Here is a 27,214-nt window from a genome sequence, read left to right as displayed (position 1 = left end):
AAGCCCCAAAATACGAAATTTAGAAGCAACCCAATTAGCTGGATGGTCTACTGTAGTGTCTTAGAATAATTCATAGTAAGTAATCAATATTATTCACTAGATTTAGGATGGGCCCTTTAGAATTTTCCAAAGTAAGTTAAAGAACAAGTTGTGGCAAAGCAGAAAAGAGGACAAACATACACAGCATTGTTTCAGTCTCTTAACCACATACAGCAGAGGCAGACCACCAAATCATTAAGCACTTACAGCACCATTATTCAGTAAAGACAGTGGGAAATCACCCTGCCTCTCCACACAGCTGGACAAGGAGCAAACTGGTAACAGAGTCGGTTTTACACAAATGTTTTGTAATTCATACAAACCTGTATTGTCCAGACTCAACACAGAGCATTGTGTATTCAAAATGTCAAGAGTGGAGAATAGATTGTAGTCTGTCACATGAATGTGGACAAACATAATTTCTTGAATGTGACATGTGCATTCGTTTCTTTTTGCTCCCTCTCTATCCTCCTCTCAGTCTTTGTGTTGCCACCCAAACGTTTAATGTAACAATGAAACAGAATATGCTACAAATGTCTAGTGATCTAGCTAAAGTCAAATATAAATAAGTAGACACTTTATAAGTCACAACAATACCTCCACATTGTCAGAACAGTTTGCACTTTTGCTATGTTTCAGTTGATGAAACATAGAAAACAACAACAGCAACAAAAGTCTTATTCGATAATGAATCCATTAAAAACAATGGCATAAAAATACTACAGTGCATTATTATGATTATTGTGTTTTTAGTGGTGCTATGAAGAAACATATGGGGTGTTTAGACTCTTTTTATGGGTGCTCAAACTCACCTATGGTTACAAATAAAGAGATCAGTTTGCTAGTCCAAGGATGTTTGTGTGGTGCTGCTGTCTAGTGGGTGTATCTGGTATTACCCCTAAAAGCAAAAAGGGTAAAAGGTTAGTCCATCATTTGCAACTACAGTTTTTTATTTACCATTATTATATATATATATATATATATATATATATTTTTTAAGAATAAAACCCCTTAAAGTCTCTTCTTGTTTTTAGGGTTCTATACTCATTACTTTAATAATATCCATCTATCCATTCTCTGCCGCTTATCCTTTTTCAGGGTCGCGGGTGGGAGCCTATCCCAACTGTCTTGGGGTGAAAGGCAGGGTACACCCTGGACAGTATGTCTGTGAAGGTTCTCAGTCATCCAGGTCACCGTAGTCTAAGGAGTCTAAGTCTTAAGGGGTCCACTGTCCCTCTGGGGGGACACTCCCACAGGGCTTAAATCTGGGACTCTCCACCATTTGACCCCAGAACTGAAGAAACTTCTCGGATGAGAGGTAAAACGTCTTCAAGCAACTTAAAGAAGTCCAGAGGCTTTTCTTTCCAAGCTCCTTAGACTACATCCTGGACAGGTTGCCAGTCTGTCACAGGGCTAAGACATAGACACAGACAACCACTCACACTCATATTCCCACCTAAGGACAATTTAGATTTCCAGTTAAACTAACTGCATATCTTTGAACTGTGGGAGGAAGCCGGAGTACCCCGACAGAACCCACACAAACACGGGGAGAACATGCAAACTCCACACAGAAAGAGCCTGGCCTGATGGTGGAATTTAACTCAGGATCTTCTTTCTGTAAAGAACAGTGCTAACCACAATGCCACCCACTTTAATAATATATGACTTTTCTATTTATGTTTTAAACTGTTTTGTTGATAAATGTTAGGAACCACACTGTGTGTTGAAATTGGCTTGTGAAGGCAACTACTGCTACTGAAAAGGTAGCAGTAGTACAGTTGACAGTAGGTGTAAATATATATATATATATATATATATATATATATATATATATATATATATTACACAGACATATATATATATATGTCTGTGTAAAGATGCCCCAGAGACAATCCAGCACATAACAGCAGGGTGCAAGATGCTAGCAGGCAAGGCATACATGGAACGCCATAACCAAGTGGCCGGCATAGTATACAGGAACATCTGTGACGAGTATAACCTGGAAGTCCCGAGGTCAAAATGGGAAATGCCCCCAAGGGTGGTGGAGAATGACCGAGCTAAGATCCTGTGGGACTTCCAGATACAGACGGACAAAATGGTGGTGGCTAACCAACCGGACATAGTGGTGGTAGACACCACTATGTCTTCACATGAGAAGACGGCCGTAGTGATCGATGTAGCGGTTCCGAATGACAGCAATATCAGGAAGAAGGAACACGAGAAGCTGGAGAAATACCAAGGGCTCAGAGAAGAGCTCGAGAGGATGTGGAGGGTGAAGGTAACGGTGGTCCCCGTGGTAATCGGAGCACTAGGTGCGGTGACTCCCAAGCTAGGCGAGTGGCTCCAGCAGATAACATCGGAGATCTCTGTCCAGAAGAGCGCAGTCCTGGGAACAGCTAGATACTGCGCAGGACCCTCAAGCTCCCAGGCCTCTGGTAGAGGACCCGAGCTTGAAGGATAAACCGCGTGGCGGTTAAACCCAGGGGCGTGCTGGGTGTTTTATTTATATATATATATATATTCTTGCAGTGGCCAAGTGAAAGTCCAGACCGCCATTGATTGTGGCGAGGCTTAAAGAAAGCGGAGCATAGCTCAGTTAACTCAATTGAGTGACTGATAGTGTCATACAAAAGACAATTACATCAAATTATTGTTCTAAAAGTTATTGTACTAAGTGTGCTCGGGTTTTCCACACACTGCTTTGTCATTTTGGCTCAGTTATTGTTAAGTAATGACACAGTGTAATGTGTCATGTGCTGTTGTTCATCTCATGTTGTATTTATCTAATTTTAAGACTTGATAACGACTAGATCTTTTTTTATTGTGTCCAGATATGCAAAACTCTAGAACTGACAGAGAGTGTACTTTGATTATGACTACAGATGGTAGGGAAGGAAGCAGCATGGGCAGGAAGTTCCCCCAACTCTGCGTTCCTGCCTCACACTACCACCTGGCTGAATTCCAAAACTTAGGAGAAAAATGGCACTTTTTTTCTTTGTTTGTCTTTTTGATTTTGCTCTGGAAAGTGCATTTAAAATTCTTTATCTACTTAGATGGAACACTAAACAAAGATGGGATAATAATTTATGACAAGATTTCCTTTCTCAACAAATAACTCTAGCTGTACTTTGACCCGTGCTGGCTGGCTTACATTATCAGCCAGCTTTTCCTGCATTTCCCAGACTATAAACTCAGATAGTGTCAGTGAACCAAAGCGTATAATCTTAGGGTTATATAAAACAACATGAGTGAAAGAAACATTCCCGACTAGCTCCCTTGCTTTTTAATAACAACATGTCTACTTTATTTTCCTTTTTTAAGTCGAGTTTAACTGAAAAGTGCTTTTTATGTCCCCACCCCCTCATGAAGAAATGTTTAAAAGGTTAATGCCACCTTAACTGCATTTTGGGTTCTAGGTATTTTGGCAGACTCACACAACTGAGCAGTGTGAGGTTACTATGAAAAAGTCTGTCCTTATTTGACCCCTATCCTCCTGCCTGCACATAGGAGACTGTTGACCAGCTTGTGCACCACATATAACCCAGTAGCAGTTGGTCACAGCTATGAGATTAATGAGGACCTGGTGCCAGCGTGCACTTGTACATGCATTAGGGGTAAATCATGGAAACTTTACCCTTTATTTCCCGAAATCTCTGTCTGACTGTTCATATACAAGCACTCATCTCTCATTTTGTACTGTAAAAGATAGTCCACTGTGTGTCCTAATGTAACCACAACAAATGTGAGCCCAAAGTCTCCACTCTGTCTGAATGTAAGCAGTGAAGAAAGCACATGGAGATGGGTCAGTAAGAGAAGTAATGTGCCCTTGTATTGCCTTTGTTCTGCAGTCTAAACTCTGCCTCGCTCCCTTCTTTGCTAGTCCTATCACATGCTTTGCTCGCTTGTTTACTTGCACTAGTTTGGTCACTCTCAGTCTAAGCTCCCTCCCTCTCTTTCTCTCTACACTCTTCTTTCCATCCAGCCTCTCTCACCCACCCACCAGTTGATTCCTGCTTAGTGTTATGTGGCGATAAGGGCAGAGACGAAACGGGAAAGAAAGCTCTAAAGAGACCTTTTCTCTCAAGATTTGGCTTTTTGCTGCTGCAGCTTTAATTCCGCTACTGTGAGTATCTTTCTTTGCCCGATCCAATAAACAGGCTGTAGTGTTGTTTGGCAAGGAACACTTTAGGAAATAGATGAAATAATAGACCAGTCTCCTTGCTCACACAACCCCAAACAGCAAGGGAGAGGAGGCGGACGTGCAGAGAAGCAACATAGATTGAGCTGAGAGATTTCTAGAAGTGTGTCAAAATGAGCAGCCTAAAAAACCCACACTTTTAATGCAAATTAAAGTAAATCATAGCTACTGGTTATTTTTGCAGAATAAAAACTGAACTTCAAGATTTGTTGATGCAACTCTGTATAATTTTTTGTTTGCCAGTGGGTCTTTGAGTCAGTTTTATTCTGCAGAAAGAAAAGGTGTTGTAAAGGCACAAACCGAGTCTCTTATTTCTTTTCAAATATGTGTTTGTAACACAGTTTAAATGTTTCCATTTACCTCTGCCCTTTCAGAAGGTCAGCTCAGACACTTCAACTGACTCATGGCCAATTTCCACCATTTTCACTTGCTGTGTATGGGGGTGGGTGTTGAGTAGTGGTTTGCCAATATGAGTGAGGACCAGTTTAAATTATATACCATTAGAGTGAGGGCGTTTTTAGGAAAGTGAGGCACGACCTCACTTTGGCACAGACTTTCAATGCATTATTTGAGTGTTACAATTTGGTATAGAGTTCAGTTTAGAAATGAGAAAAGGCTGGGGTAAGGGGTAGGGATGTAATTGTGATGGTTATGATAAGGGGCTATGGAATGAATTTCCTCTGTGAAAATCCTCAAAAAGATAAATGCTGTGCAGACATACTTGGTACATACTTTGTAGGGACTTTGCCACCTAACAGGGATTTTAGAAACATGTAATTCATTGGACAGGTACTTCTAAAAGGTAGTTATTATCTGAAATGAACTAGACCACTGGTATGGACCCTGCAAATAATACCAGGTTTGTTTAGGTAAACTTTAACTATCAAGGATCAGACTTAATTTCTGTCTTAGTGCCTTTCTGTTAAAGCACTGTGCAGAAGTCTTGAGCCACAACTCATTTCTATATATATCTCACTATATTGTTAGCAAAACAGGAAGTAGATGTAACGATTTTTGAAACATCCAAAAACACATGGAAACACAGTAAATAATATTTTTAAAAACTGCATTAGAAGTGTTTTTGGGATGATTTAATTTGTGCTGGAAAAATGAAGCCATTACCAATCAGAAACTTCCCAAATTACACTGAGCGTGGATATAAATCTGATGTTATATTCCTGTGTTCATAATTTCATCATTTTGACAGAATCCCCAACACCAACGGCTGAAATGCAGGCCCAGACTATAACAGAGCCTCCACCATGTTTCTCAGATGGATGTAGACACTTACTGCTGCACGTCTGTCCTGACTTTACTCACATGATTTGAGTCAAAAATATCAAATTTAGGTTTATCACTCCATACCTCAGCCTTTTCTCCCCATTTCCCATCCTTAACGATGGCTTCTTGTCAAATACCCTTCCACTGTGACCATTTCTGGCGAGGCTTCAGTAAAAAGTTAGTGGTTCAGCTTAAGGGTAAAAGCTATATTTCAGGTCCTCGTCTGTTTTTTTCAGGTTTTTTATCTTTTCCATCTTTCTTTTTTTTTTTTTATCCTTTTTATCATTTCCATTTCTTAAGTAGAATACTTCAGATACTGTTCATCAGATATTGTTTAACTGGGTTTAGGGCTGCTAATTCTACTTCTGTCCTCAACTTGTCCAGTTTCCTCAAATCTTTTAAAGGACATGCTGCACACCATGCCGAGCTTCCAGCTAATAACTTTGAGAATCACTTCCCTAAGAATCCCTGTTTGGGTTTACCAGATGAAAAGCAGATAAATGGACAAACATAAACATGACTTCATTCTCTTAACCACATGCAGTAGAGCAAGTCCACATAATCATCAGGTACCTAAAATAAGACACCTATTTGTACTTGTTGACCTTATATCCATCCATTCATTTTTTTTTCCTGCTTATCCAATTCAGGGTAATGGGGGCAGAGAGGTGGGGTGCACCCTGGACATGTTGCCAGTGTTTCACAGGACTTGACCTTATAACATCTTAGTTTAATAAACAACCCAGAATTTCATGAATGCATCCAGTTAACTTCTTTCAGATAATCTGTTATAGCAGATCTATTGACAAGTAATTAAGGATTACAACCTGTTCATCTGGGCAATATAAAAACTCTATTAGCCCAATTTTAACCTATTTTAAGCAGACACTTTCATTACATTTAAGGAATCTCAAATATCTATTGATCAGGCTACTGCTAAATAATGTTTGATGTACAGATTGTTATTTAAAAGCTAGCTAGAAATACCGTCTCTGCTTTGTTATGTGCAACAGGGAATCAGACGAATCAGGTGAATCTCATTAAGTGCTTTATAAAGGTGGCTTGGAAGAGTGCCAAATCCTCTTTTTGGTAGTCTGGCCACCTCATTATCTTTTGCTTTAGAGTAGCCAGATAATAAACCATAATAAAAAGCACTTTGATGCATGCTTAAACATCCAGTTAAGTAAATCCCAAAAGGCTGATTCTGTTCATCTGGACGTAGCGTTTTCAGTGGGAGAAACGTTTCGCCACTCATCCAAGTGACTTCTTCAGTCTCAGCTGACTGCAGGCTTCCCCAACCTGCAGGTGAACGAATGACGAAATGTTGCTAGATCCAGATGAAAAAATCAACCTTTTGGGATATAGTAAAAGTACTAACAATAGTGTTATTTTGATATTTTATGACATTTTGCATTCCTAGAGATGGTACAGGATAGAATGAAAACAGATTGAACCCTTCCGTGTTCTTGTTGTCATGATGTTACAGTACAGTCACACAGGCGTTGTTACTTCAACAGTGTGGCTTGTCATTAATAAATAAGACTTTTGTTGCAGTGGCAAAAAGATGAAGAGGTAATTTCATGACCCAAATCACTGGTGCAGATTTAAAACACACTTTACATGAAATACACCAAACATTTCAAAGTGTTCTGATAATGTGGGGACATTGCTGTGTCTGTGTATTTTTGCTTTCTAAACAGTGTCAGAAACATTAGCTAATGTAGGCTAGATCACTACAGATTATTAGCTAAGTTGGATGTACTTTATTATTTTAGTTAGTTAAAAGTTCTGTCCCTGTTCTGGAAAATTGGGCTTCATTATTTGTTTATGGTACAGCTCTAGTGCCAGGTAACAGCAAGTGAAAATAATGTTACCTATCAATGGGCAGCAGCAGTCTGTATTCAATTTAGATATTGCTGTTCATATGTCCAGGTGTATCGACTGTCAGGGTGTTTTTTCACTGTCTTTATTAAATAACGGTCATGCAGAATCATGCATAAATACTGACAGAACAATAAAACTGATGTAAAATTGTTTGATGCAGACAAGATAAAGGAATAAAGCTGCATCTAATAATCTACAATACCATTGTTCATCAGGCATGCACAAAGATTTTACATGCTCTTGAAAAGCTTAAACTCTCCTATCATCAATGCACATAGGTCAGAGGGATCATCCATGGCAAGAGAAGTGATTCGTCAGTAGACAGTGATTTCTTATCTGCCAATCTCTGATCTAGAACCTAACATGCTCTGGAGTAAGTTGGGTTTGCACCCTACGTTACTATAGTGATGTTCCCAAGTGAACCACTTTGGTAGTACTGAAAACCCAGTTACCACAGTGATGTTCCCAGGTAAGAAGAGAGCCACCCTGGTAGTAGTGAAAACCTTGAGTTAACCTTGAAGTTACCTGGATTTTAGTGTGCAATATTCAATACCTGCTGCCACTGACATCCAACCACCGCACTGTGAAACATTCTGTTCTGCTGCTATTAGCATACTGTACTATTGTATCATATATACATATAAATACATTTATTTATATCTAAATTATATTTTTTCTGCCTTGTATAATGTATAGTTTCTTCTATGTTTGCATAGTATTGTTGTTCTTAGGTATACTGCATCTATTTATTTATTCCTGCCACGTCCACTACTGCTGCTGTAACAATGTGAATTTCCCATCTCTGGGACTAATAAAGGCTATCTTATCTTATATGACAATTAATACTGCTTCTTACTATTACTCTAGTATCAGATCTAGAAATTTTTACATTGGGGGGAGGGGTGGTGGGGGCAAGTGAGTCAACTCAGTGAAGTATGTGAAAATCCCCTATATGTAAATGGACTCAACAAAATATCCACAAAAGCACTTTAAAAATATTTATTGTTATTATGTCTTCTAAGAAAAACGTTTTTATGTAGGTAGGTAGGTTAGTTTAGACAGGTGCTGGGGGGTAAGGCTAACTAGTACCCTCGAATGTTAAAAATATTGTGTCGGAAAGAGAGATGAAACTCTTTCTTTTCCAGGTTTTATAGCAGTGATGTGAATGCGACATTGCAGAGTAAACATAATTAAGAACACTAATTATGGCCTTATTGTATTAGTGCTGTGCATCCTGGCTCACTGCAGTGACGGTGACACTACACAGTGCAGCGCCTAATTGTATTTATCAATTACACCCGTGTTCACCCTGCCAGCAGCGTTTGTATGGCTCCTGCTGACTGTTTTCTTCTCTCTAAAGACTCCAGTGTTTAACCGTCACTGACCTGTAGCTCAAGTTATACCGCCGAGGTTTGTCTCTAAGGTGTCTATGACTATATGCCAGTAAAGTCATAATGATGATAATGTACATTTACCTGTTTCTAGATGCTGCGTTTGACTACTGGGCGCGTGGGAAGCCTCCTGGCCAGGCGCGCGATAGCTGCCGTGACTACCAGCAGCACGAGGATGGCGAGCAAAGGTGAAGATTGAAAACCTCTGAAAAAGCTCACAAAGGGGATTTAGCTCATGGCCGACATGGGATTTATAGGTCCACTATAAATATTTTAATCTTACTTTTATTTAATAGTATAAGTAAAATGGCATCTCTAAAGTTTTTTTCTGTCTCACAAAAAAGGGTAAATACTGACAAGACCTTAAATTTTCAGAGCATAAACTTTTCAGACATATGTTAAGCTAACATGGAGATATGAAGTTTCTATCACAGCAGCGATGTGGAATTTGAAAAGTAGACAAACACAGGTGTAAATTAAGGCTTAAAGTTATTGATAAAAACTGAAGTGTTTACCAACAATTTCATGCTAAAATGGCTGCAGTTTATATTGTTAATATTAGTAATGCCAGAAACTGACGAAGATCGTCACCATAGAAAAGACGTGATCAAAAGGAATTATGGATTTAAGTCAAGTAATGTGATTTGTTAGTGGAGGGGTTTCCCATCATGCAGTATACTGAGTTAAACAGCAGATGGCGCTTATGTGCTTTCATAACTACACACTCATATAGACAAGATGGTACCTGGGCTTATCAATGATAGAGTGGGTTGTGAGGGGGGACAAATGTACACTGCTGAATATCTTTGTATCTGTGCCTCCAGAGGTGTCCGAGTCAGTGGACATGTCTCAGCCAATGTACTGGGACCGTGTGGACATCCCACTGCCTGACAAACCCTACAAAGATGTCCTGACTGATGCTGACAAGAGCCTGAAGCAGAAAGAGAAAGGACCCTGGGGTCAGCTGACTAAAGAAGAAAAGATTGCCTGTAGGTTCTTTAGTTTAGCTCATTATGCTCAGTAGAAGGGGGGGGGGGGGGGGTGCTGTGTTATTGATGCACTCATCTTACCCCCCTCCTCCCCTCCTGCAGTGTATCGGCTGACGTTCTGCAAGACCTACCCAGAGATGAAGCAGCAGACAGCAGAGTGGAAGACGGTCATTGGGGGCATTTTCTTCTTCCTGGGTTTCACAGGCATAGTGATCTGGTGGCAGAGTGTCTACGGTAAAATCTGACTTTTGCGGCCTGAAAAAAAGTTAAACCAGTCTCTCTCACAACTTAACACAAGCAATGCCTGTGGCTGAGAACACCAAACCTTTCTTGTCAACATCACACACTTCAGTGCCATTTTTTTTTCTCAGCAGACTTTCATTAAGGAAATAACTAATAGCATTAAAGATGGCTCTGGCTCTTTTCTAATCTCCCAGTGAGTCAAACCAGCTGGGCCAGAAAGGACCTGAACAGAGCCTGGCACAGCTAGATGAACATCAGGCTTTAATAATGCAACTGTTTATTAGTGTTTGGCAAGTTAATTACAGGTGGTACTGGAGTGTGAGCATCATGTGAGTTGCATTCTTTTGTCCTTGTAGTCTACCCTCCACGTCCCAGGACCTTTGATGACGAATGGAAGTCCCAGCAGCTGAAGAGGATGTTGGACATGAAGATCAACCCCATCCAGGGCATCTCTGCCAAGTGGGACTATGAAAAAGGCCAGTGGAAATAAAGAGGGGCTAGGCAGGGGGCTGAGGTAGCACAGTCTGGACCTTTTACCTGAGAGTGTGGCTCAGTTCGACTATAGGAAGCTGCTATTGTTTTTGAATGCTGTTACGACTGTCAAAACCACTAGAAAGATGGAGCCTCTCTAGGGAATTGTACTCTGTTACCTCTAGCTTTCCAAACAGTATCTTCCTCTAACGCCACTTTAGCCTTCAGTCACAGGGATAACTCTGTCCGTCCTGATGTAACAAAATAAAGTTTGGCTTTTGTCTGTCATGTGTCAGGTGTGTATATTATGGAGTCCTGTGTAACTGTGCCATTAACATTTATCAGAGCTTTGAGAATATTTACCTCCACCAAGGAGGTTATGGGATATGAATAGATTCTTAAAGGTATGGACTGATTTCAGTTTTTGCCAGCAGTGGAAATCATTTTAAAAGGAAATGACTTTAAGTTAATCTGGGTCCAGTAATTGTTCTAAAGGATTGTTTTTATTGTTCTAAGGTAAGGCTACTGGCAGACTCACTTATTTTGACAAATATGAAAAGAAAAAGCCTAAATTCTCAGTATTTGAGGGCCTTTTGTCTAACTTGTAAAGATGCAGGCAGTCAGGCTGGCTAAGAAAATGCTCTAGAAGGCTGCGTTCACACATGTAGACTGCACATCAGTTTAAAATATGGTAAAAGTACTTTTAGTAAGTTCTTCTATGGAGATTCTGCATAACAAAAACAATAGTTGAAGCATACATGGATATAGGGCATGATGCTACAGTTTAAGGAAATAAAATGTGCTTTGCCTGACAGCAGCAAACTTGTCAGAGTCCTCTGGTTTTGTGTGGTTCATGTTTGAATTATTGGATAGTTGACTGTGTGTGTGTGTGTGTGTGTGTGTGTGTGCTCATTGCTGTTCTGCTGTTTGAAATTTGGTTTCTCGTGTTTGACTTTCAGATCATTTCCCTGTGGTGAGTTTTAGTTCATGAATGAGTCATGATGCCTGATTTTGCTGTACGGTTATTCTACTGATGAGTTCAGTTTTGCAAATCTGTCTTTGGATTTTTAGTACTTTTAGTTCCTTCAGTTTGTTCTGTTTCTTCCTCCCTCTGTCTGCTCTTTGTGATGGTGCCTGTTATGAAAGGTTACTTTTTTTTCACGTCCAGTATTAGTTTTACTTCCTGTCTGTCTGTTTTCCTCTGATTCCCTGATTGTTCTCACCTGTGTTAATCACGCTCTGTCTGTTCGTGTTTGTCCTTGTTCAAGCAGGCTCACTAAACTCTTTTATATTTTTCCCTTTTAACATTTGTAGTTTATGTGATTTTGTTGAACTATTTTGTAATGTATTTTATTGAGCTATACTCTATTACAGATTGTCTTTACCTCTCTAAGACCCAACCCATCAAAACATAGCAAGAAAATTCTATTTTTTTATTTTTTTTTTGGAACTGAAATGTTTATTAACCCTTGTAACAAAATCCTACATTACATTGGCATTACAGGGTTAATGTTTTGGCACCTGTAACACAGGAGTTTCACAACTTTGGGGTTAACCGTATCTGAGTTAACACACAGTAATATTCGTTTTATTAGATAACCAACGCACTCCCCTGACTCGGCTGTCTATTTATGCAGCAGAATTTTGCATCTCTTATCTGAGATATTATCACTGCCTGCTGTGTCAGCCCCTTCACCACCCCAGCATCCACCTGCAGGCTCTGAGAGAACAATGTGACTCATGTCAGTGTCCACAGGCAAAATACCAAGTTTTACTATTTAACTCAACTGATAATAATAATAATGGATTACATTTATATAGCGCTTTTCGAGACCCTCAAAACACTTTACAATTCACTGTCACATTCACACACTGGTGGAGGCAGCTACAGTTGTAGCCACAGCTCCCCTGGGGCAGACTGACAGAAGCGAGGCTGCCATATCGCGCCATCAGCCCCTCTGATGACTACACATATATATTATTATACTCTTCTACTGCAATGACTCATTTGAAACCCTAGCTTTCTATTTAGCTAATCCATAAAGTTAATATTAGAAGTTTAGCACTGTTGATCTAAAAGCTGACTGAAATCTCCATTGCCTCATTACATCATGGTTGACCTTTATTTTCGCAACTCCCATTTCCTCCCATCCACTAAGCAGTCTTCTGTGGCATAAAATTAACTTTCTTCTGGCTGATTTCAGCTTCTGGCAAATACCCTGAATATTTAACAGCATATGTTCACGGGCTAACTCTTCATGCATCTCTGCTCCAACACTCCCCTCCACTATCCAAGACATCAGAAAAAGAGACTCTGCATTTCTTCCAACAACAGGCTTTATTAGGTTCAGTGTCATTTCAAATTTTACATTGGCATTCTAAAGACATACAAAGTGACCATTGGACATGACAGCAAACTTTAATTTAGACCCAACAGGAACACACCGGATAACTTTTTTTGAAAACGTTTTCTTGATTTGTTTGCATTTATTTTCATCTACTAGCAGTCCAACAGTCCTAAAGAAAAGAAAAAAAACCCACGACTGACAGTGCACATGGATGCAACGATGGAATTTAAGGCCATTTGAAGGAGCACAGTTATGCTTTTTTTTTCCTTTTTCTATTTTTTGACACCAAATATAAATAAAGTTGAAAGCCATCAGGTCTGTTTTAAATATTTCACTAAGCTAATACTATTCTAATCAGCTTAAATAACTAGCATATATATGTGGGGGGGTCGTGCCAATGCTGTCACACTTCCTTCATTTGTGCCTCCCTTCTGCCAGAAAGAAATTCACACACATGCTCCCGCACACACGCACACACACGCACACATCTATAAATGGGTAAGAAAAGAGCTCGTTAGAGTCAGGGGCCCGGACAGCAGGGACAAGCCTGTGAGGAGCTTTGGATGGGGCTAAAAAAATAGATATATACTGTACTGGAATGTTTGAGAACATACCCTGGCTAACAAAGCGGTGAGGAGAACACGAGCAAACCAAACGATACTGATTATTCAGGCTATGCATTTTGTTTGATTTTGGTGAAATTTTCATAACCAGGTCAATAATCAGGGCATTAACAGGAAAAATATGTGGACGGTAACATAAAGGAGCCAATATCTGACGTGAGTGATGAGTCCTTGTTTTGAACATGGAGTCAAAGCTGGTAGCTGGACACCATGATGGATGTCTCAACCACAAATCCTTTTTCTCTCTCTTGTTTGCATTACACTCTGTTCCTTTAATGTTTACTAGGTGTGGCTGAGTGTAGTGCCTCGATGAGAAAACAGCACTCGCCTGTAAAGCTCCACAGTGCTTTATTGTGCTGTAGGACATACTGTTCAGCAGAGAGAGGGAGAGACGCTGTTTGGAATACGATCAAATTTGGAAGCAGTGGGAAGATTCTGGGAACGGGAATGAGTGTACTCCCTTCTCCACCACCACCACCCCAACCCCATCCTTCCCAGTAAATTAATCGAGCAGTTGTTAGTGCACAACACGCCAGGCGACAAACACTCTTTGACTTCAGCTTTAAATTAAAGATGGATAGGTGTCTCCTTCCCTTCCGCCATCTCCCGTGGACCGGCTCTGATTGGCACGTGCGTGCATGTGTCTGCGAAGCAGCAGGTGGGCCAGCTGTGACTGACACACGTGACTAAGTGCAGTGACAGCTGGGGGACCACGGGAGGAAGAGGTGGAGCTGGATGGCGAGGGGAAGAGGAGAAGAGACGGATGGCGGTTTGACAGCTCTGAAGCGTCTGGGGAGGACAAAGGAGGTGGGAGGGGTTTGTGGATAACTGGAATTGAGCGAGATGAGATATGAATGTTTAGAGTTTGAGTTTCATGCTCCTACAGCCACTGACAGCTGCTGATTTGCTCAAGATGGTACACAGACACGAGGTGACACATTTCTTTAGCTCGCAGACGACGCGAAGCAGAACCGCATCGTCTCCTGAAGGACAGCCGCTTCATCAGTTTGCTACATAAATCTGCTTGCTCCGGTGACGATAACACGAAGCATGAAGTGTGTCACTGATCAGTGTCAGATGTGACTAAAGGCTCAAAAATAAAAATTGATTAGGACACAGTGGGGAAAATAAACTATAGGGAGGAAAAAAAACATAAACAGCTGTGTGTTTGAACAGTGCAGCTCATGATTAGGATTTTATTGCAAAATAATCTGTGAAAATGACTCAAACACTTTCATCTACACCCCCCAAAAAAGAAATCTTAAACGAATGGTCTATTTAAGCAGTTATGGCTGCATCTAGGGGCTGTTTTCATTGTCAGTTAATTAAAAGCAGCATTATAGAAGTTGGACCCAATGACTTTTAGATCAGTAACAATCATCAAACCAGTTGCACCTTAATTGATTCATAATTGCAGCTTTATAGTAATATAAAGTAGCTGTAAATCCTTTGAAGCATCTGCACCTGGAGTATGAACAGGCAATAGACGACTGCTATTAGAGCCACGCTGATAACTGCGTCAACAATTCTGGTAGACCTCCAGTGTTGTGCAGGGGTCATAAAGTCAAATACAGAGCATTTGGTCATTTATATCAACACTTTTGTTATTTAAGCTCTTACCACATGATTATTTTTGAACTGCCGAATCCATCTTTGCTCTATGTGATGAAGGCCATAAAGTGTAGTTGAAACCTTGTAAGTGGATCTTGATCATGTATGAATGAGGCCAGTCGCACTCATTCATACATGATTTGTTCATGTGAGCTGTTACATTGTCAGTTACTGATTCATACACCTGTTACTGATGCCTCATAGGAATTACACTGCAGCAGTGTTAGAATATATGACGTTTTTTTATACTGTTTATAGAGGAGGGGGTGTTCAAACAAAGTAGTACCAAACATATCACCCAATGACAATCTTGAAGTGGACCTATTAAGGGCATGACTCACAGTCCTTAGATCGTATACTGGGCTTTGATGCCATTTTAGCCCCCTTACACTTCCTTTCAGGGAAGTTTTATGATTGGCTGCCTCTTGTAAACACAAAGCTTAAACAGCGAATGTGAGTGGCTGCTGTGCTAATAGCAGCAACATTATATGGAGGAGGAGATATGGCACTCAAAGATTCCCAGATAAAAATCTGTGGGAGAATTCTGAGACGCTAATGTTGTTTCCCTGGCTCTCTCGCCAAAAAGCCAATCAGCAGCTGAAATTGGAGAATTATTAGCCAATCATGTGTTTACATGCGTCAGAGAGAAAGAGTTTCGAAACATTTTCACTGTGCGGTGTCGGGCACTTCACTATCATAGCAAAGATGTTGGTGTTTTGATTTTTCATGGTGGGAGGAGCACAGATGTTGATCACGTCAGCTGATGACGAAATGTTCTGAAACTCTGCACACTTAAATTTGAAGCCCCATTTAATATGAGCACCACCACAGGACATATGCATGATAGGTCCCCTTTAAGATTAAAGACACTTCTTTCAGTGTAGCCAAAGCATGCCTGGAAACAATGAAGCTCTAGCTATTGCATGAATTGCTACAGTAAAGGCTGCATACTTCAGCTACTGTATGGTGAACATCGAGCGTCTGAGCCACGGCACCCTGCTCCTATGAACTGTGGTTGAACTGATTCTGACAACCTGCCACACGCGATGGTCGAACTGAGGCCAACTATGACCATAAAGCACAGACCAGTCGGGGTGGGATTTTAATAGTTGAGAAATAAAGAAAAAACAAAACAAACAAACACACAAAAACAAAAAACCACGCATCAACAAACTAGTGGACGCTAATCTGCATGAGTCAGTTTAATCTAGCGCTCATACACAAGCCAACCGGCATGAAAGATAGGGTAAGGGGGAAAACCCCCCCAAAAAACCAAATGTGTGAAGTGATGGGTTATGTTGCTGTATGTGACGGTGATCAGGATGGCTTGCAGGAAACTACGAAAGACTTACAGTAAACTTTCCCCTGACTTTGCTCTCCATATGGCACATACAGAGCTGTGATTGTGGTGTCTGTAGGAAAAACAAGCTTCAACAGCAACACATCTGGAGCCATTAGATAAGTCTGGGTTAAACTGTAAGACTAGAATCGGTTTCAGCTTGTTCTGTTGATGAAAATGGAGAAACAAATTTGTTAAAACTATTACATATAAACAAGGTGTAGGAACGAGTGAAGAATGGAATGAAAGGAACAACTGGTTTCGGAGAATGGAAAACGAAACGTCTTTCAATATCTGTCTTCTTTCTTCTTCTCAACATTTGAGGATTCTTAGTCCACTGTGGGAGCGGATGGGGGGGAGGGATGCAGGATGGTAGGGGTTAGGGGAGTAAACATCGTCAGCAGCTATGATCAGACGAACTGGACCTTCATCTAAATGTTGAGGGTTGTGAAGGAGACGACTGGAGAGCGAGAGGGCTCACAGGCGTTTTTGCGCGATAAGCGCACCCGCCACGACGCCTGTCACCACCGTCATCCCCACCAGCAGCCACTTCTTGAAACTCTCCTGAGACCTCCGGCTTTCAGCCGCCGCATCCTGCCCAAAGATTTCAGCGAAGTGCTCCTGGAAAGAGAGACAAAGACGGAGTGTTAATGGCAGGGCATCTGATGCACTCTGTGACATGCATTCAAATGTGGAAAAACCGACAAGTATGCACACTTCCTAAAAATGCCCCATTTAAAAAAAAAAAACCCTACACTATCAGGTGAATTCCCTTTGATAAAGGTCCCTCAACCTCAAAAAAGCAAAAAGCTGCAGAGACATCCAATGCTGGCTATGACTATCACCACCCACACGCTCATATGTGGAAATTTCCATACAGGTAGGTCAACAGAAAAAAAACCCTAAAAGACACCTGTAATGCCACATTAAAAAAAAAAAAAAAAAAAAAAAAAAAAAAAGGGAAATAAACCACCACCCCCCTCCCCCAAAGTCGTCCACTCTTTTCTGGCATCCCCTCAGAACCACTGTTGTTGTTACTGACATTCTTTCCCACCGTTGTCCTCAGACTGCCATGCCTACATTGCCGCCCACTGAAATCATTTCCTGGAATTGAGCTGCTCTGGAGCATACAATTTCTGGTTTCTTGCCACAGGGAGGCGCCAGTCAGGCTCTAATCCAAACCATAACAGCCATCAGTATTCCTCATCCCTCTCAGCTGACTCATTGGTGATGATGCTACATGTTGTTCACAGTTCAGAAGTATCAGTGTTTCACCTCAATAAGCACGATATGAGAGGCCAAAGACCAAATTGCGAGCACTCAATGAGAAAAAGTGAAAATGACTCATTCAGATGTCTGATTCTTAGTCAGAGGTAAATACGAAAGGCAGCACACGGGGTCTCTATTCAGCGAGTGGTTGGTTGGGTGGGTGGCGTGTGGGGTGCTGTTACTGGAAACTCTGTATGTAGTCAGTGACACAGAAAGACTGTTAAGGTGAAATAAGAGAGTTTGTGTTGTCGCTGGAAACGGAGGGTGTTTTTGTACCATACTGAAAGAGCAACTCTCTGAATTTCTGAACACGCCAGGCACATGGTGGCAAACAAATCTTTACAAATTTACAAATCTTTCAAACAAACGGAATCCTCAGAGGGAGTGACAAGATGAGTTTACACCTAAGAATGCAGGATTTAAGAGGCTATAAAATATATAGTTTCTCTCTTATTTATCAGTGCCTGACTTGATGTAACCCACCACTACTTCCAGGAGGTGGCAGTACTGCACCTATAAGGTATTTACATACCAGTACAAACAAATCCAAGAAGGATAAAAAGTGAAGCTTGCAGAGCCAGACTGCTCTAAAGCCAAACATTTTCCAGGCTGATCGATGAGATGCCCATCGTTGCCTGAGCTGTACCGGAAACCTGATTTGTTCCACACATACTTGGAAAGGACTTCTTCCTGTTACTTCCTTTCATAATAAAAGTCCTTGACTTATACATGGCCTAATTTATGTGCATAAACTGCACATATGCATGGAGAAATGCATCAAAGTAATTTAAAACCTACAAAAACAAAATTGTATCTTTGATTATATATGTATATTTTTATTTATTCATTCATTTATTTATTTATTATCAGTATTGTACATGTCACCCTAAAGATATTTGGTGGAACTGATACAACAAAAAAGTGCCAACACAAAAGTTCCCCTTTGTGACTTTAAGATTAAAAAAAAAAAAAAAACCTGCATCATTCACCAGATTTGATTCACTCTGTTTATAGAATAACTTTTAGCTGGACAGCATTTAATGATCATATCTGATTGCAGATAATTATAAAAGAAAAGCAGCAATCAAAGTAGTTAACAGTAAACTGGATATTCATAGAGTCAGGCTGCTTGTTGGACAATTGTTTCTTTGCTACTTAGTGACATTTTGTCTGTAATTTAGACTAAGACTAATGCTGTAAAAAGAACTGCTTAATGCTCAAGCCAATATTAAAACCACCTGCTTTACATTTACTACAGCTTTTGTTTGTGCCTTCTGTTTTTAAGAGGCAACATAGCCACACTGGGCGTGCTCAAAGCAAAGGTATTTTCATTTAATCTCCACTATAATGCATCTATGACAGGACCATTATATCAGTGCACTGATTACACTATATGAGATCACTACACAATGATTAACAGTGCGGTTATGTGTATAAAGCTGAGCATTGAGCCATTTATTATTCATCTTCAGTAAACCTTTCAGTAAAATGGCATGTCCTGGTGTAGCACTGCTAAACCACACAAAAAAACCCCAAATAGAAACAACAAATCTAAACAAGAACAGAAGAAGGTTATATGTTATGTTAGATGGCAAAAGTTGTATTTTAATCTCAATTCGTGACGTTTGAATGTGAACGAACAGATCATTATTTGAAGAGGCGATTCACTGAACAGATAGTAGTAAAGACTATTCTCGGGCAGTGAGTTGATATCAGCTGGGATTTAGAGCTCTCTCTACCAAAGTTAATTCATTAAATCTGATATCAACTGGATCAATAAAGGTAATGAAGATGCATGTCTGAAAGCTCCTTAATCCTTTAAGGCTGATGCCCTGAAGCCCTTTCACTTTCTGGATCAGAGATCATATGGATCAGAGTGAAACCAGGACGGGATGGGCTAATGTAGAGAGGGATGGAGAGCAGTGGAGGGGAAGGAAGAGATCCTGAGTCATTCATTGAGTTTCTATTCTGTTTGATCGCGAGCCCCGTGGACTGCTGCCTGATGTATGATGCATCACTGATGAACCATTACAAACAAACAAAAAAAGGAACTCAGAGGTCCAAAAGTTTTAAGTAACATTAACAAGGAAATCACATTATTGAAATAGCCCAAATGTTTCTACGATGAAGTCATTCACTGGAGCGGGGACTTTGTCCTGTCTGCTACAAATGTAACAGAAGGTTAGGTTTCCAGGAGGAAACCATTTCCAACAGTATGCAGTGTGACAATAGATAATATTTATATGTTTTACTATTGACATGTATTAAGTGCTTTCTCCATTTTGGCTCCAAACCTTATGTAAACTTCATAATTGAGACACTTCATTTTAACTACTCTACCATAACACATTCATTGAAAGGGACAGCATCACTTTCAATCAGCCAGTGATATAAATTCTATAAACAGTGATCAACTGTGTTGAAGTGGCAGTTGACCATAGCTGAGTATCCTGAGGCTGGATGCTACAAAGTGAATCCTTTATTTGAAATGTTTGGTATTTACAAGATCTTTGGAAAGCCTTTGTCCAGATATTGTTGGAGTACAAGTGGATGAAATCAAATCTGTCTAAAAATGTAAATGTTTGGCATCATCATCATTAGCAATCAAAGTGTATTCTCAAAAAAGATGGACAATATGTCCAAGGGAAAGGAGATGTATAATAAACTAGTGGACCTGAAACTGATCCCTTAGGAAAAGTGTGCATAACTGGTAGATTTCTACAGGTTGTATATAACATCAAAAGCACATGTAAACAAGTGTGCTACAAATAACAATTTAAAAAGCGAGTCCAGTAAAAAAGATATGTTTCTCAATATTTGCTAAAAAAAAGAAGAAAAAAAACCCTGCAGGGCAGTTTTCACGATAAATTACTCATCATTGTATATCTGGGTGTGAAGTACTTAAAGTCTATTCATTAAACAGGCTTGAAGGAGAAGCCAGAAAGCATGACAAAGACTCAAAGCATTACCTACTAACACATTGTTTGTTTTGCTCTTTTAGATAGGATTTGTTAACAATAACAAAATGTGAAGTAAAGCAGGCCAGATACCATAAAAAAAAAAAGCTTTTCAGAGAGCAAGTCGGACTAGATTAAACTCCCGAATTAGTCAGAGTACAATATGGTGGAGTATGACGCTGTGCAGGCTAACTGCTTAAACTGACCAGATAAACAACAAAATTATTCCACAAATTTAAACATTCTAAACTAACTTTTTGTTTTGGTTACAAATCTGAAAAGTACAGAAAGTAACCAGTGCTAACTCTATTTATTTACATGGGACCACTGTGGTTTGTGGTCTCTGAGAGTGCGATTCCCAGCTCACGTTAGCTATTTTCATTGATACTTTTGCTCTAAATAAACACACAGCATAGAACCACAGTTACAATGATCTATGATGTGTGGAATTTGAAAAATAAAGTGTAACTATTTGTAATAGAAGCAGGTTTAAAAGGCTCACTGGAATCCTACCTGCCTCATTCGTCATGTGTTACCAACTGAAACAGCTCTGCATACCAACAGTATCACCCTCTCTACCTTCTTTAGGGACGGAAAAACATGCCAAGAAGAATGAAATACTTGTTTCTGACCTCACCCAGGACTTCCTACAGGCCTTGATAGGCCATTTTTAGAAAAGATTAAAAACAAAAAACTGACCTTCTGTTAGCAAGAACGCAAACCACAGATAACAGCATGGACAGATACAAGGGGCTGGGCTAAAATGTGCACTGGAGCAAAGTTGATCTTCAGCACTCTGAGCTACTTTAAAAGTAAAGCAAAGTGGCCACGAGGGAGTGATATATGCTACTTGAGTCAATAATGACGTCGTGTAATTACAGTGGGATACATCATGTAATATGTGCAAGAGTTTTATTGGAGCCTTTTCATTCGTTCTTAAGAATGGGTCAGTCTGGCTATTTCACATCCCTTCCTGTCAAGCCTCTCAGAACAATGAAAAGAATGTGGGTGTAGAGAACAATGCTGCACCTTTTGATGACAGCTGACATCAAGACATGCAAGTCACGGTGCAGGGAGTGCCTGATGAAATAACCTGGACTGATTGTGTAGTTTCTCTCAGTATTACTCAGCATTAGTTACATTCAGCCTTACACTCAGCATTAGTACATTTACAGTTTTTTCTTCAGTTATGGTTGATTGTTCTACTGCAGCTGTTTCACTCCAGTCTGACATTGATGTTCAATATTTAAAAAAAAAACTGTTTCACTGATCAATAATGGGTAGAACAAGTTGCAGATGGGCTAAATTGGACTTTTCTTCATTGACAAAGACTATGAAAACATCAAAGTGGAAGATGGTAAATGGATAGGTTGTATAGTGCTTTTCTACTCTACTTTAGCACTTAAACATGTCTCATTGAAACAATCATACAAACACTTTTTTCTACATGCAAGTACTTTTTTATACAGCCAGCCAGGGATCAAACCAACAACCTTTCAGTACCAGATGACACCCTGGATCTCCTGAACCACAGCCACCCCATGACAGACAACCGCATGGCCAACTCCAATCATATGTGCCACACCTCAGTCTTTGGACCACTTTTTAATAATACATCTCATATCACTTGGAAATATTCGTCCCAATCATGAAGTACATTTTCTTTTCTATGCTGAAACGAAACCCATCTTCACATCTCTAGAAATTTAAACTCCTCCCTTTGTCTCTTTGTCTTCACTAACATAAGTTGCCAATATCTGGATGTCATACAAAACTCTTGGTTTAAAGACTACACAATGCAATGGCATGAATTTAAAAATCCAAAATGCATGGGTACTGTTGCTGCAAACATACAGCAACAGTACTAAAAGCAACTGGCTATTTTTAAAATAAAATAGCACAATTGTTGGGGACTATTTTCAGTTGAGAAGTTATGTGCTGCACATGTGAAACTCACCCAAAATAAAACACAATGTGTGTGTTCATAGTAATGAAGGAACATGTCAGCCAGTACAACCGTGTGTCATTGACTGATATGATTTTTATAGTTTTTGGACAACAATGGGCCCCTGTGGGACAGAGGAGCAAGATCATTTCATTGCCAGTTGTTCGCTTTTTATGGAAGTTGCTGACAATAAAAGAAATGTAGATCATAACCAGACGTAGCACAATAGTGGAGGAAAACAAGCGCGGGGGTGGCTCTAATTGAATCTACCATGTTCAGCATGCAGGGAGATGTGCTTACAGGCTTGGGAAAAGAGTCAGATCAAGTGGTACAGATGATCTTTAGCTGTAATTTGCATTTCCAGAAAAAAACCTTTACGTGTTCTCTAAGTGATGGTGACAGGTTGGTCATCAGTGATTCAGAAGTGATAAACAAGGACACGGACAGACATGCAAAAACTGAAAAAGACACAAACACCGAACCTTCTTATTTTTCTACTGTAGCAGTGTAAATTCAGGATTTGTGATCCTTGCTGTACCTGTAAAAACTCTTAAAAGCGGGTCCAAACATGCCTTTTTTATACATTGACACTGACACAAAAAACAAGCTACTAGTGCTCTGACACTGGACCACTGGGTACGGGCTAACCACTGTAGACAGTGACTGTGATGCTATAAATCACAAGCAACAACACAGCCTTACTACAGGTGGCAGTGGTATCAGAGGGACCTGGATGCTGCGGTCACACAATTCAAATATAAATCACCTGCAGCTATAGCTGCTGCTCTACACTTTTGCATTCAAACACATAATTCAAAGCATGACTTTTCCGTTAGCTCCATCTAAGAGCAGATCCTCGTTTTACTTTTAAAACGCCATCAACTGAATGCCTGAGGGGGTCCAGATTTATTTCTATACCAGATATTATCATGCAATTTACTATGCACATGTCAAGACAGGACTGCTGGTTTGATACGCTCAATCTCCTAAAGTCCCACCTGGCAGGTAAACCCTGTCTTTATCTGCTCTCCCCTTTTTCCCTTTCACACGGTCACGCCTTTATTTCTTTATCTCTGTGTGGCTCCCGGAGGAAATCAGGTGCTAGGCAGCAGCCTGCAGAGTACTTTCAGGCCTCGTCTGTTCCCCCCCCCTTTCTTTTTCCTGTGCCTTTAACTTTGCCTTTCTTCGTTAGCTGGGAAGAAAGGATGGGGGGGGATTAGCTCATGAAAGCAAAAAAAAAAAAAGGTTGGATATAAGAGAGAGAAAAGGAGGGCAAAGTGAAGAATCACAGGGAGAGAGAGATTCTGCAGTTTGTTACCAAGGCTACTGGGAAGCAGCTGATTAGTGTGTGTGATATGTGAGTGTGTCTGGACCTGCAGGTCCACTTCTGTGGTTGATAAATGGTCCAATACTACATGTGGAGAAAGGAGCATTTTACCGATCATTAGCAGTAGCTTCCCATTCATCAGCTCTGACTTGTCGGTTGCTCTGATGTTGCACCATAACAAGTTGCAACGCTCAAATCCCCTGATGGCGAAACCCCCTGACCATGACACACATGCATAAACATACACACACCAGATGCACATTAACACCTCACTTCCTTTTTATACAAAATAGGGCGGAAGACGGATGGAAATACAATAACTTGGGCGGGACTGGAAAAAAAAATCCAGTTTTAATATCAGCAGACCTGTGTTTAATCATTCTGTCACACTGAATGCCGATAGCATCACTGTGTGATACATTCATATCCATATCCATGTTATATTATCAGAAAGTGTTAAAACCTCAACTATTTACAGTAATAGATGGTATTTATAAATGCTTAAACTACAGGAAAAGATATCTTAATGAGGTCATAAGAAGCAGATTCTCTTACATGTTAACTCAAGCACAGGGAAGAACTGCAGCCCCACTGACTTGTTGACTTCTGTTCGCAAGGGGTGACCAATCATAAGAAAGCTGCCTGAAAGCAGTGGTTCTCAAACTTTTTCTGATATTTCCCAATACAAAGTGCAGTCCAGTCACCAAAAGAAAATCTTGTGCTATTCAAAATATAATAAGAGATCCTAATTTATAGGTACAGTAAGTATTTTTTTTAGATTATTTAATAGCAAAAAAGATTATGTATTAATAACTATATACATTGATTGGTATGTAATTATGTCTTTTAACAAACTAATTGGCATGAATTTAGGATTAATGCATTCAAAATACACAGAGTGGGCGCTGGTTTGTGGAAGCCCCCATGTTGCCCCAGCATCTTGATACAGTGGCCAAGATGGACATTGCTGTTTTGCCCATCAGCGTTTTATATTTGTGGCTAGAAACCGACCACGTGCATAGTATGTCTTATAAGTTACTTTTAACCTAAAGATCATAAAATAGCTCTTTCAAGCCATATATGATCATCTAACATTATCACATGTATATTTTTATCATCTCATTCTCATTTTACCTCCTCTCCTCCACCACTCTCTCTCCTCAGTGTCACTATCATCAAATAGAAGTGCGCTTCACAGACTCATTGACTCATATCGGACTCCTATCGCAAAGTTTTACAGCCTCCTTCAGACTAAATAGATGTGGACACATATTGACAGCTGGGGTAAAGAATGGACTGACAGCCTACACTCACTACAGATCAATGGCACCCAAAGTTGTTTGTCTTACAGTGGCCATGGTAGCTAGGATTACGCACTTGAATCAGGAGGAGTAAGAAAACAGAATTCGGTTAACTGCAATCTGCTTTTAAAGAATAGGGCTGTTAATGAATAGCGATACAGCCAAAAAGATTAATTATTTCTGAGTGCGGTTACTTTATCAGATTCAGGAAGTAAAAGAAGATGAATCCCAGTAGAAAGTGTTGGGATATATGAAGCTTTAATGGTTTGGAAGTGGAAATGCAGAGAACCCATTGTGCAATGTTGCTATGTCATGGAAATTACTGCTGTGATGCTATTCTGAACCTTCTTTGACACTTCACTATCCTAATTACTATATACTACTATTGGTTTTATAAATATAACCCTGTAACTCCATGTGTTCAAGTCTCAATACAACAAGCAGGTCATCTGTGAGTGTGGATTAAACCTCTGATCTAGACAGCTCACTCATCTGGCAAGGTGCACTTTCTAGTAACCTACAGAGCACATGATATCCACGCCACACTAACCACAACTAGTTGACGCACACACAGAGCGCCACTGTGACGAAAGTGTGCTGACGCTAGAAAAGACTGAAGGTGCAATTCACGTGCATAGAGGAATCCACGGAGTGCACTTTGCCAAGCTGGAAAATTCTGTATTATGACAGAAAGCTGACAAAGACATAAACACAAATAGGTGCTGTTGCAGTGTTTGTGAAAGCAATGAGTGGACAAAAACAGTTCAGATTAGCCAGCTTAGTCAGAGAGAGGGAACAAACAAGCACATAAGCCAAAGTGGAAAGTTACAGCATCTGTAGAAGGTCATACTCTGTGGGGAACCGGGCATCGTAGCAAAAGAGACAGTGAAAAACCTGTCGCAGCAATATTTTTGAGACTGAGCATGTGGGTAGATTTTTAATTTAATTTTTTTTTGGTTTTGTTTGTTAAGAATCCTCAAGTAAAATATTTGGGATTCAAGTCTCATCTTCAAAACAAAACCCTGAGAAACATATCTGATATACATACAGACATAACTATGCACTGCTCTGAGCATGTTTAGAATTCTTCAAGCATGTGTTATGAAAGGCTTGTCAGTGTGAGAATAAAAGTGAGGAGTGCTTCCTGGTAGGGCTGTTCGATATAACGATATATATCTGATGACGATGTAAAAACGTTTATCGTTTCATTTTACGCTATCGTTGTTTCGTGGTGTCGCAAAATAAACTGCTTACGGCAATATTTTTTCATCGTTTTGATGGTCGCTGTAGTGGCTATATTAATTTCTTAAAGTTCTCTCTTTCTCTTATATTTTATATAACCACACTATGGACGGACAAGCGGCTGTTTTTATGCGTTGTGGTTAGCAACAACGACGGTAACAGCATCGCGTGTCCGCTTGTTTATGTTCCACATAAACCTTTCACAATAAAGCTCAAGATCCTGTTGAGACTTTTCAAAATAAACTGAATCACGTGAATTTGAACAGAATTTACAGAAAATGTTACATTTTTGTGATTTATATCGTTATCAGGACGATAGAATTCTTATATCGGGATATGAGATTTTGGTCATATCGCACAGCCCTACTTCCTGGGCACATCAACAAAAGTCTTTACATGAATAGGCAGATTGAAAGTTAAGGAAACAGAGACCAGTTCTTTTTTTTAAAGGCTGCATTAAATCAAAGGCTGACACATCTTTAAGAGGCGTGTTTCCACGTGAAACATTAATGAGTGAATCACGTGATTCATAAAACAGAAAAGCTGAGAAATGTAAAAGTGACAAGTGAGTGGTGACGGAATACATTGAAAAGGGAAAAACAAAAGCCGGATTACTGTTTAGAGTTTACAAGAGCAACAGACTGGTGATCTCTCTGAGTCACAGACAGGCAGAGCTGCCTCTTAATGCTCTTTAAGAAGTCATCTGGTCTTGGCTGTAGCTGAGCAACACATCCTGTAAGTTGCAAAAGTTGG

The 27,214-nt window shown here is 40.0% G+C and overlaps 2 protein-coding genes across 4 annotated transcripts in view; one reads left to right on the top strand and one right to left on the bottom strand.

Annotated features, from left to right (window-relative positions):
- The first annotated feature begins 4,001 nt into the window (after nucleotides 1–4,001).
- On the top strand, nucleotides 4,002–10,787 carry cox4i2 (cytochrome c oxidase subunit 4I2). The gene is made up of 5 exons (XM_006804047.3): nucleotides 4,002–4,165; nucleotides 8,891–8,984; nucleotides 9,621–9,785; nucleotides 9,888–10,019; nucleotides 10,385–10,787. Exons 2-5 carry the CDS (start codon nucleotides 8,891–8,893, stop codon nucleotides 10,516–10,518), a joined length of 525 nt encoding a protein of 174 aa, XP_006804110.1. The 5' UTR covers nucleotides 4,002–4,165; the 3' UTR covers nucleotides 10,519–10,787.
- Nucleotides 10,788–16,477: 5,690 nt separating this feature from the next.
- Nucleotides 16,478–27,214, bottom strand: part of bcl2l1 (BCL2 like 1) — a 29,215-nt gene continuing 18,478 nt past the window's right edge. For all 3 annotated transcript variants that reach the window (XM_006804048.3, XM_087834341.1, XM_006804049.3), the window contains exon 3: nucleotides 16,478–17,041. In XM_006804048.3, the coding sequence (XP_006804111.1) occupies nucleotides 16,898–17,041 (144 nt within the window). In that variant the 3' untranslated portion in view covers nucleotides 16,478–16,897. The remainder of the gene's footprint in view (nucleotides 17,042–27,214) is intronic.

Source organism: Neolamprologus brichardi, chromosome 20 (genome assembly GCF_056152115.1).
Source record: "Neolamprologus brichardi isolate AB-2024 chromosome 20, ASM5615211v1, whole genome shotgun sequence".
Lineage (NCBI taxonomy): Eukaryota > Metazoa > Chordata > Actinopteri > Cichliformes > Cichlidae > Neolamprologus > Neolamprologus brichardi.
Note: the sequence above shows the minus strand (reverse complement) of the source record. Positions and strands in the feature narration are given on the sequence as shown.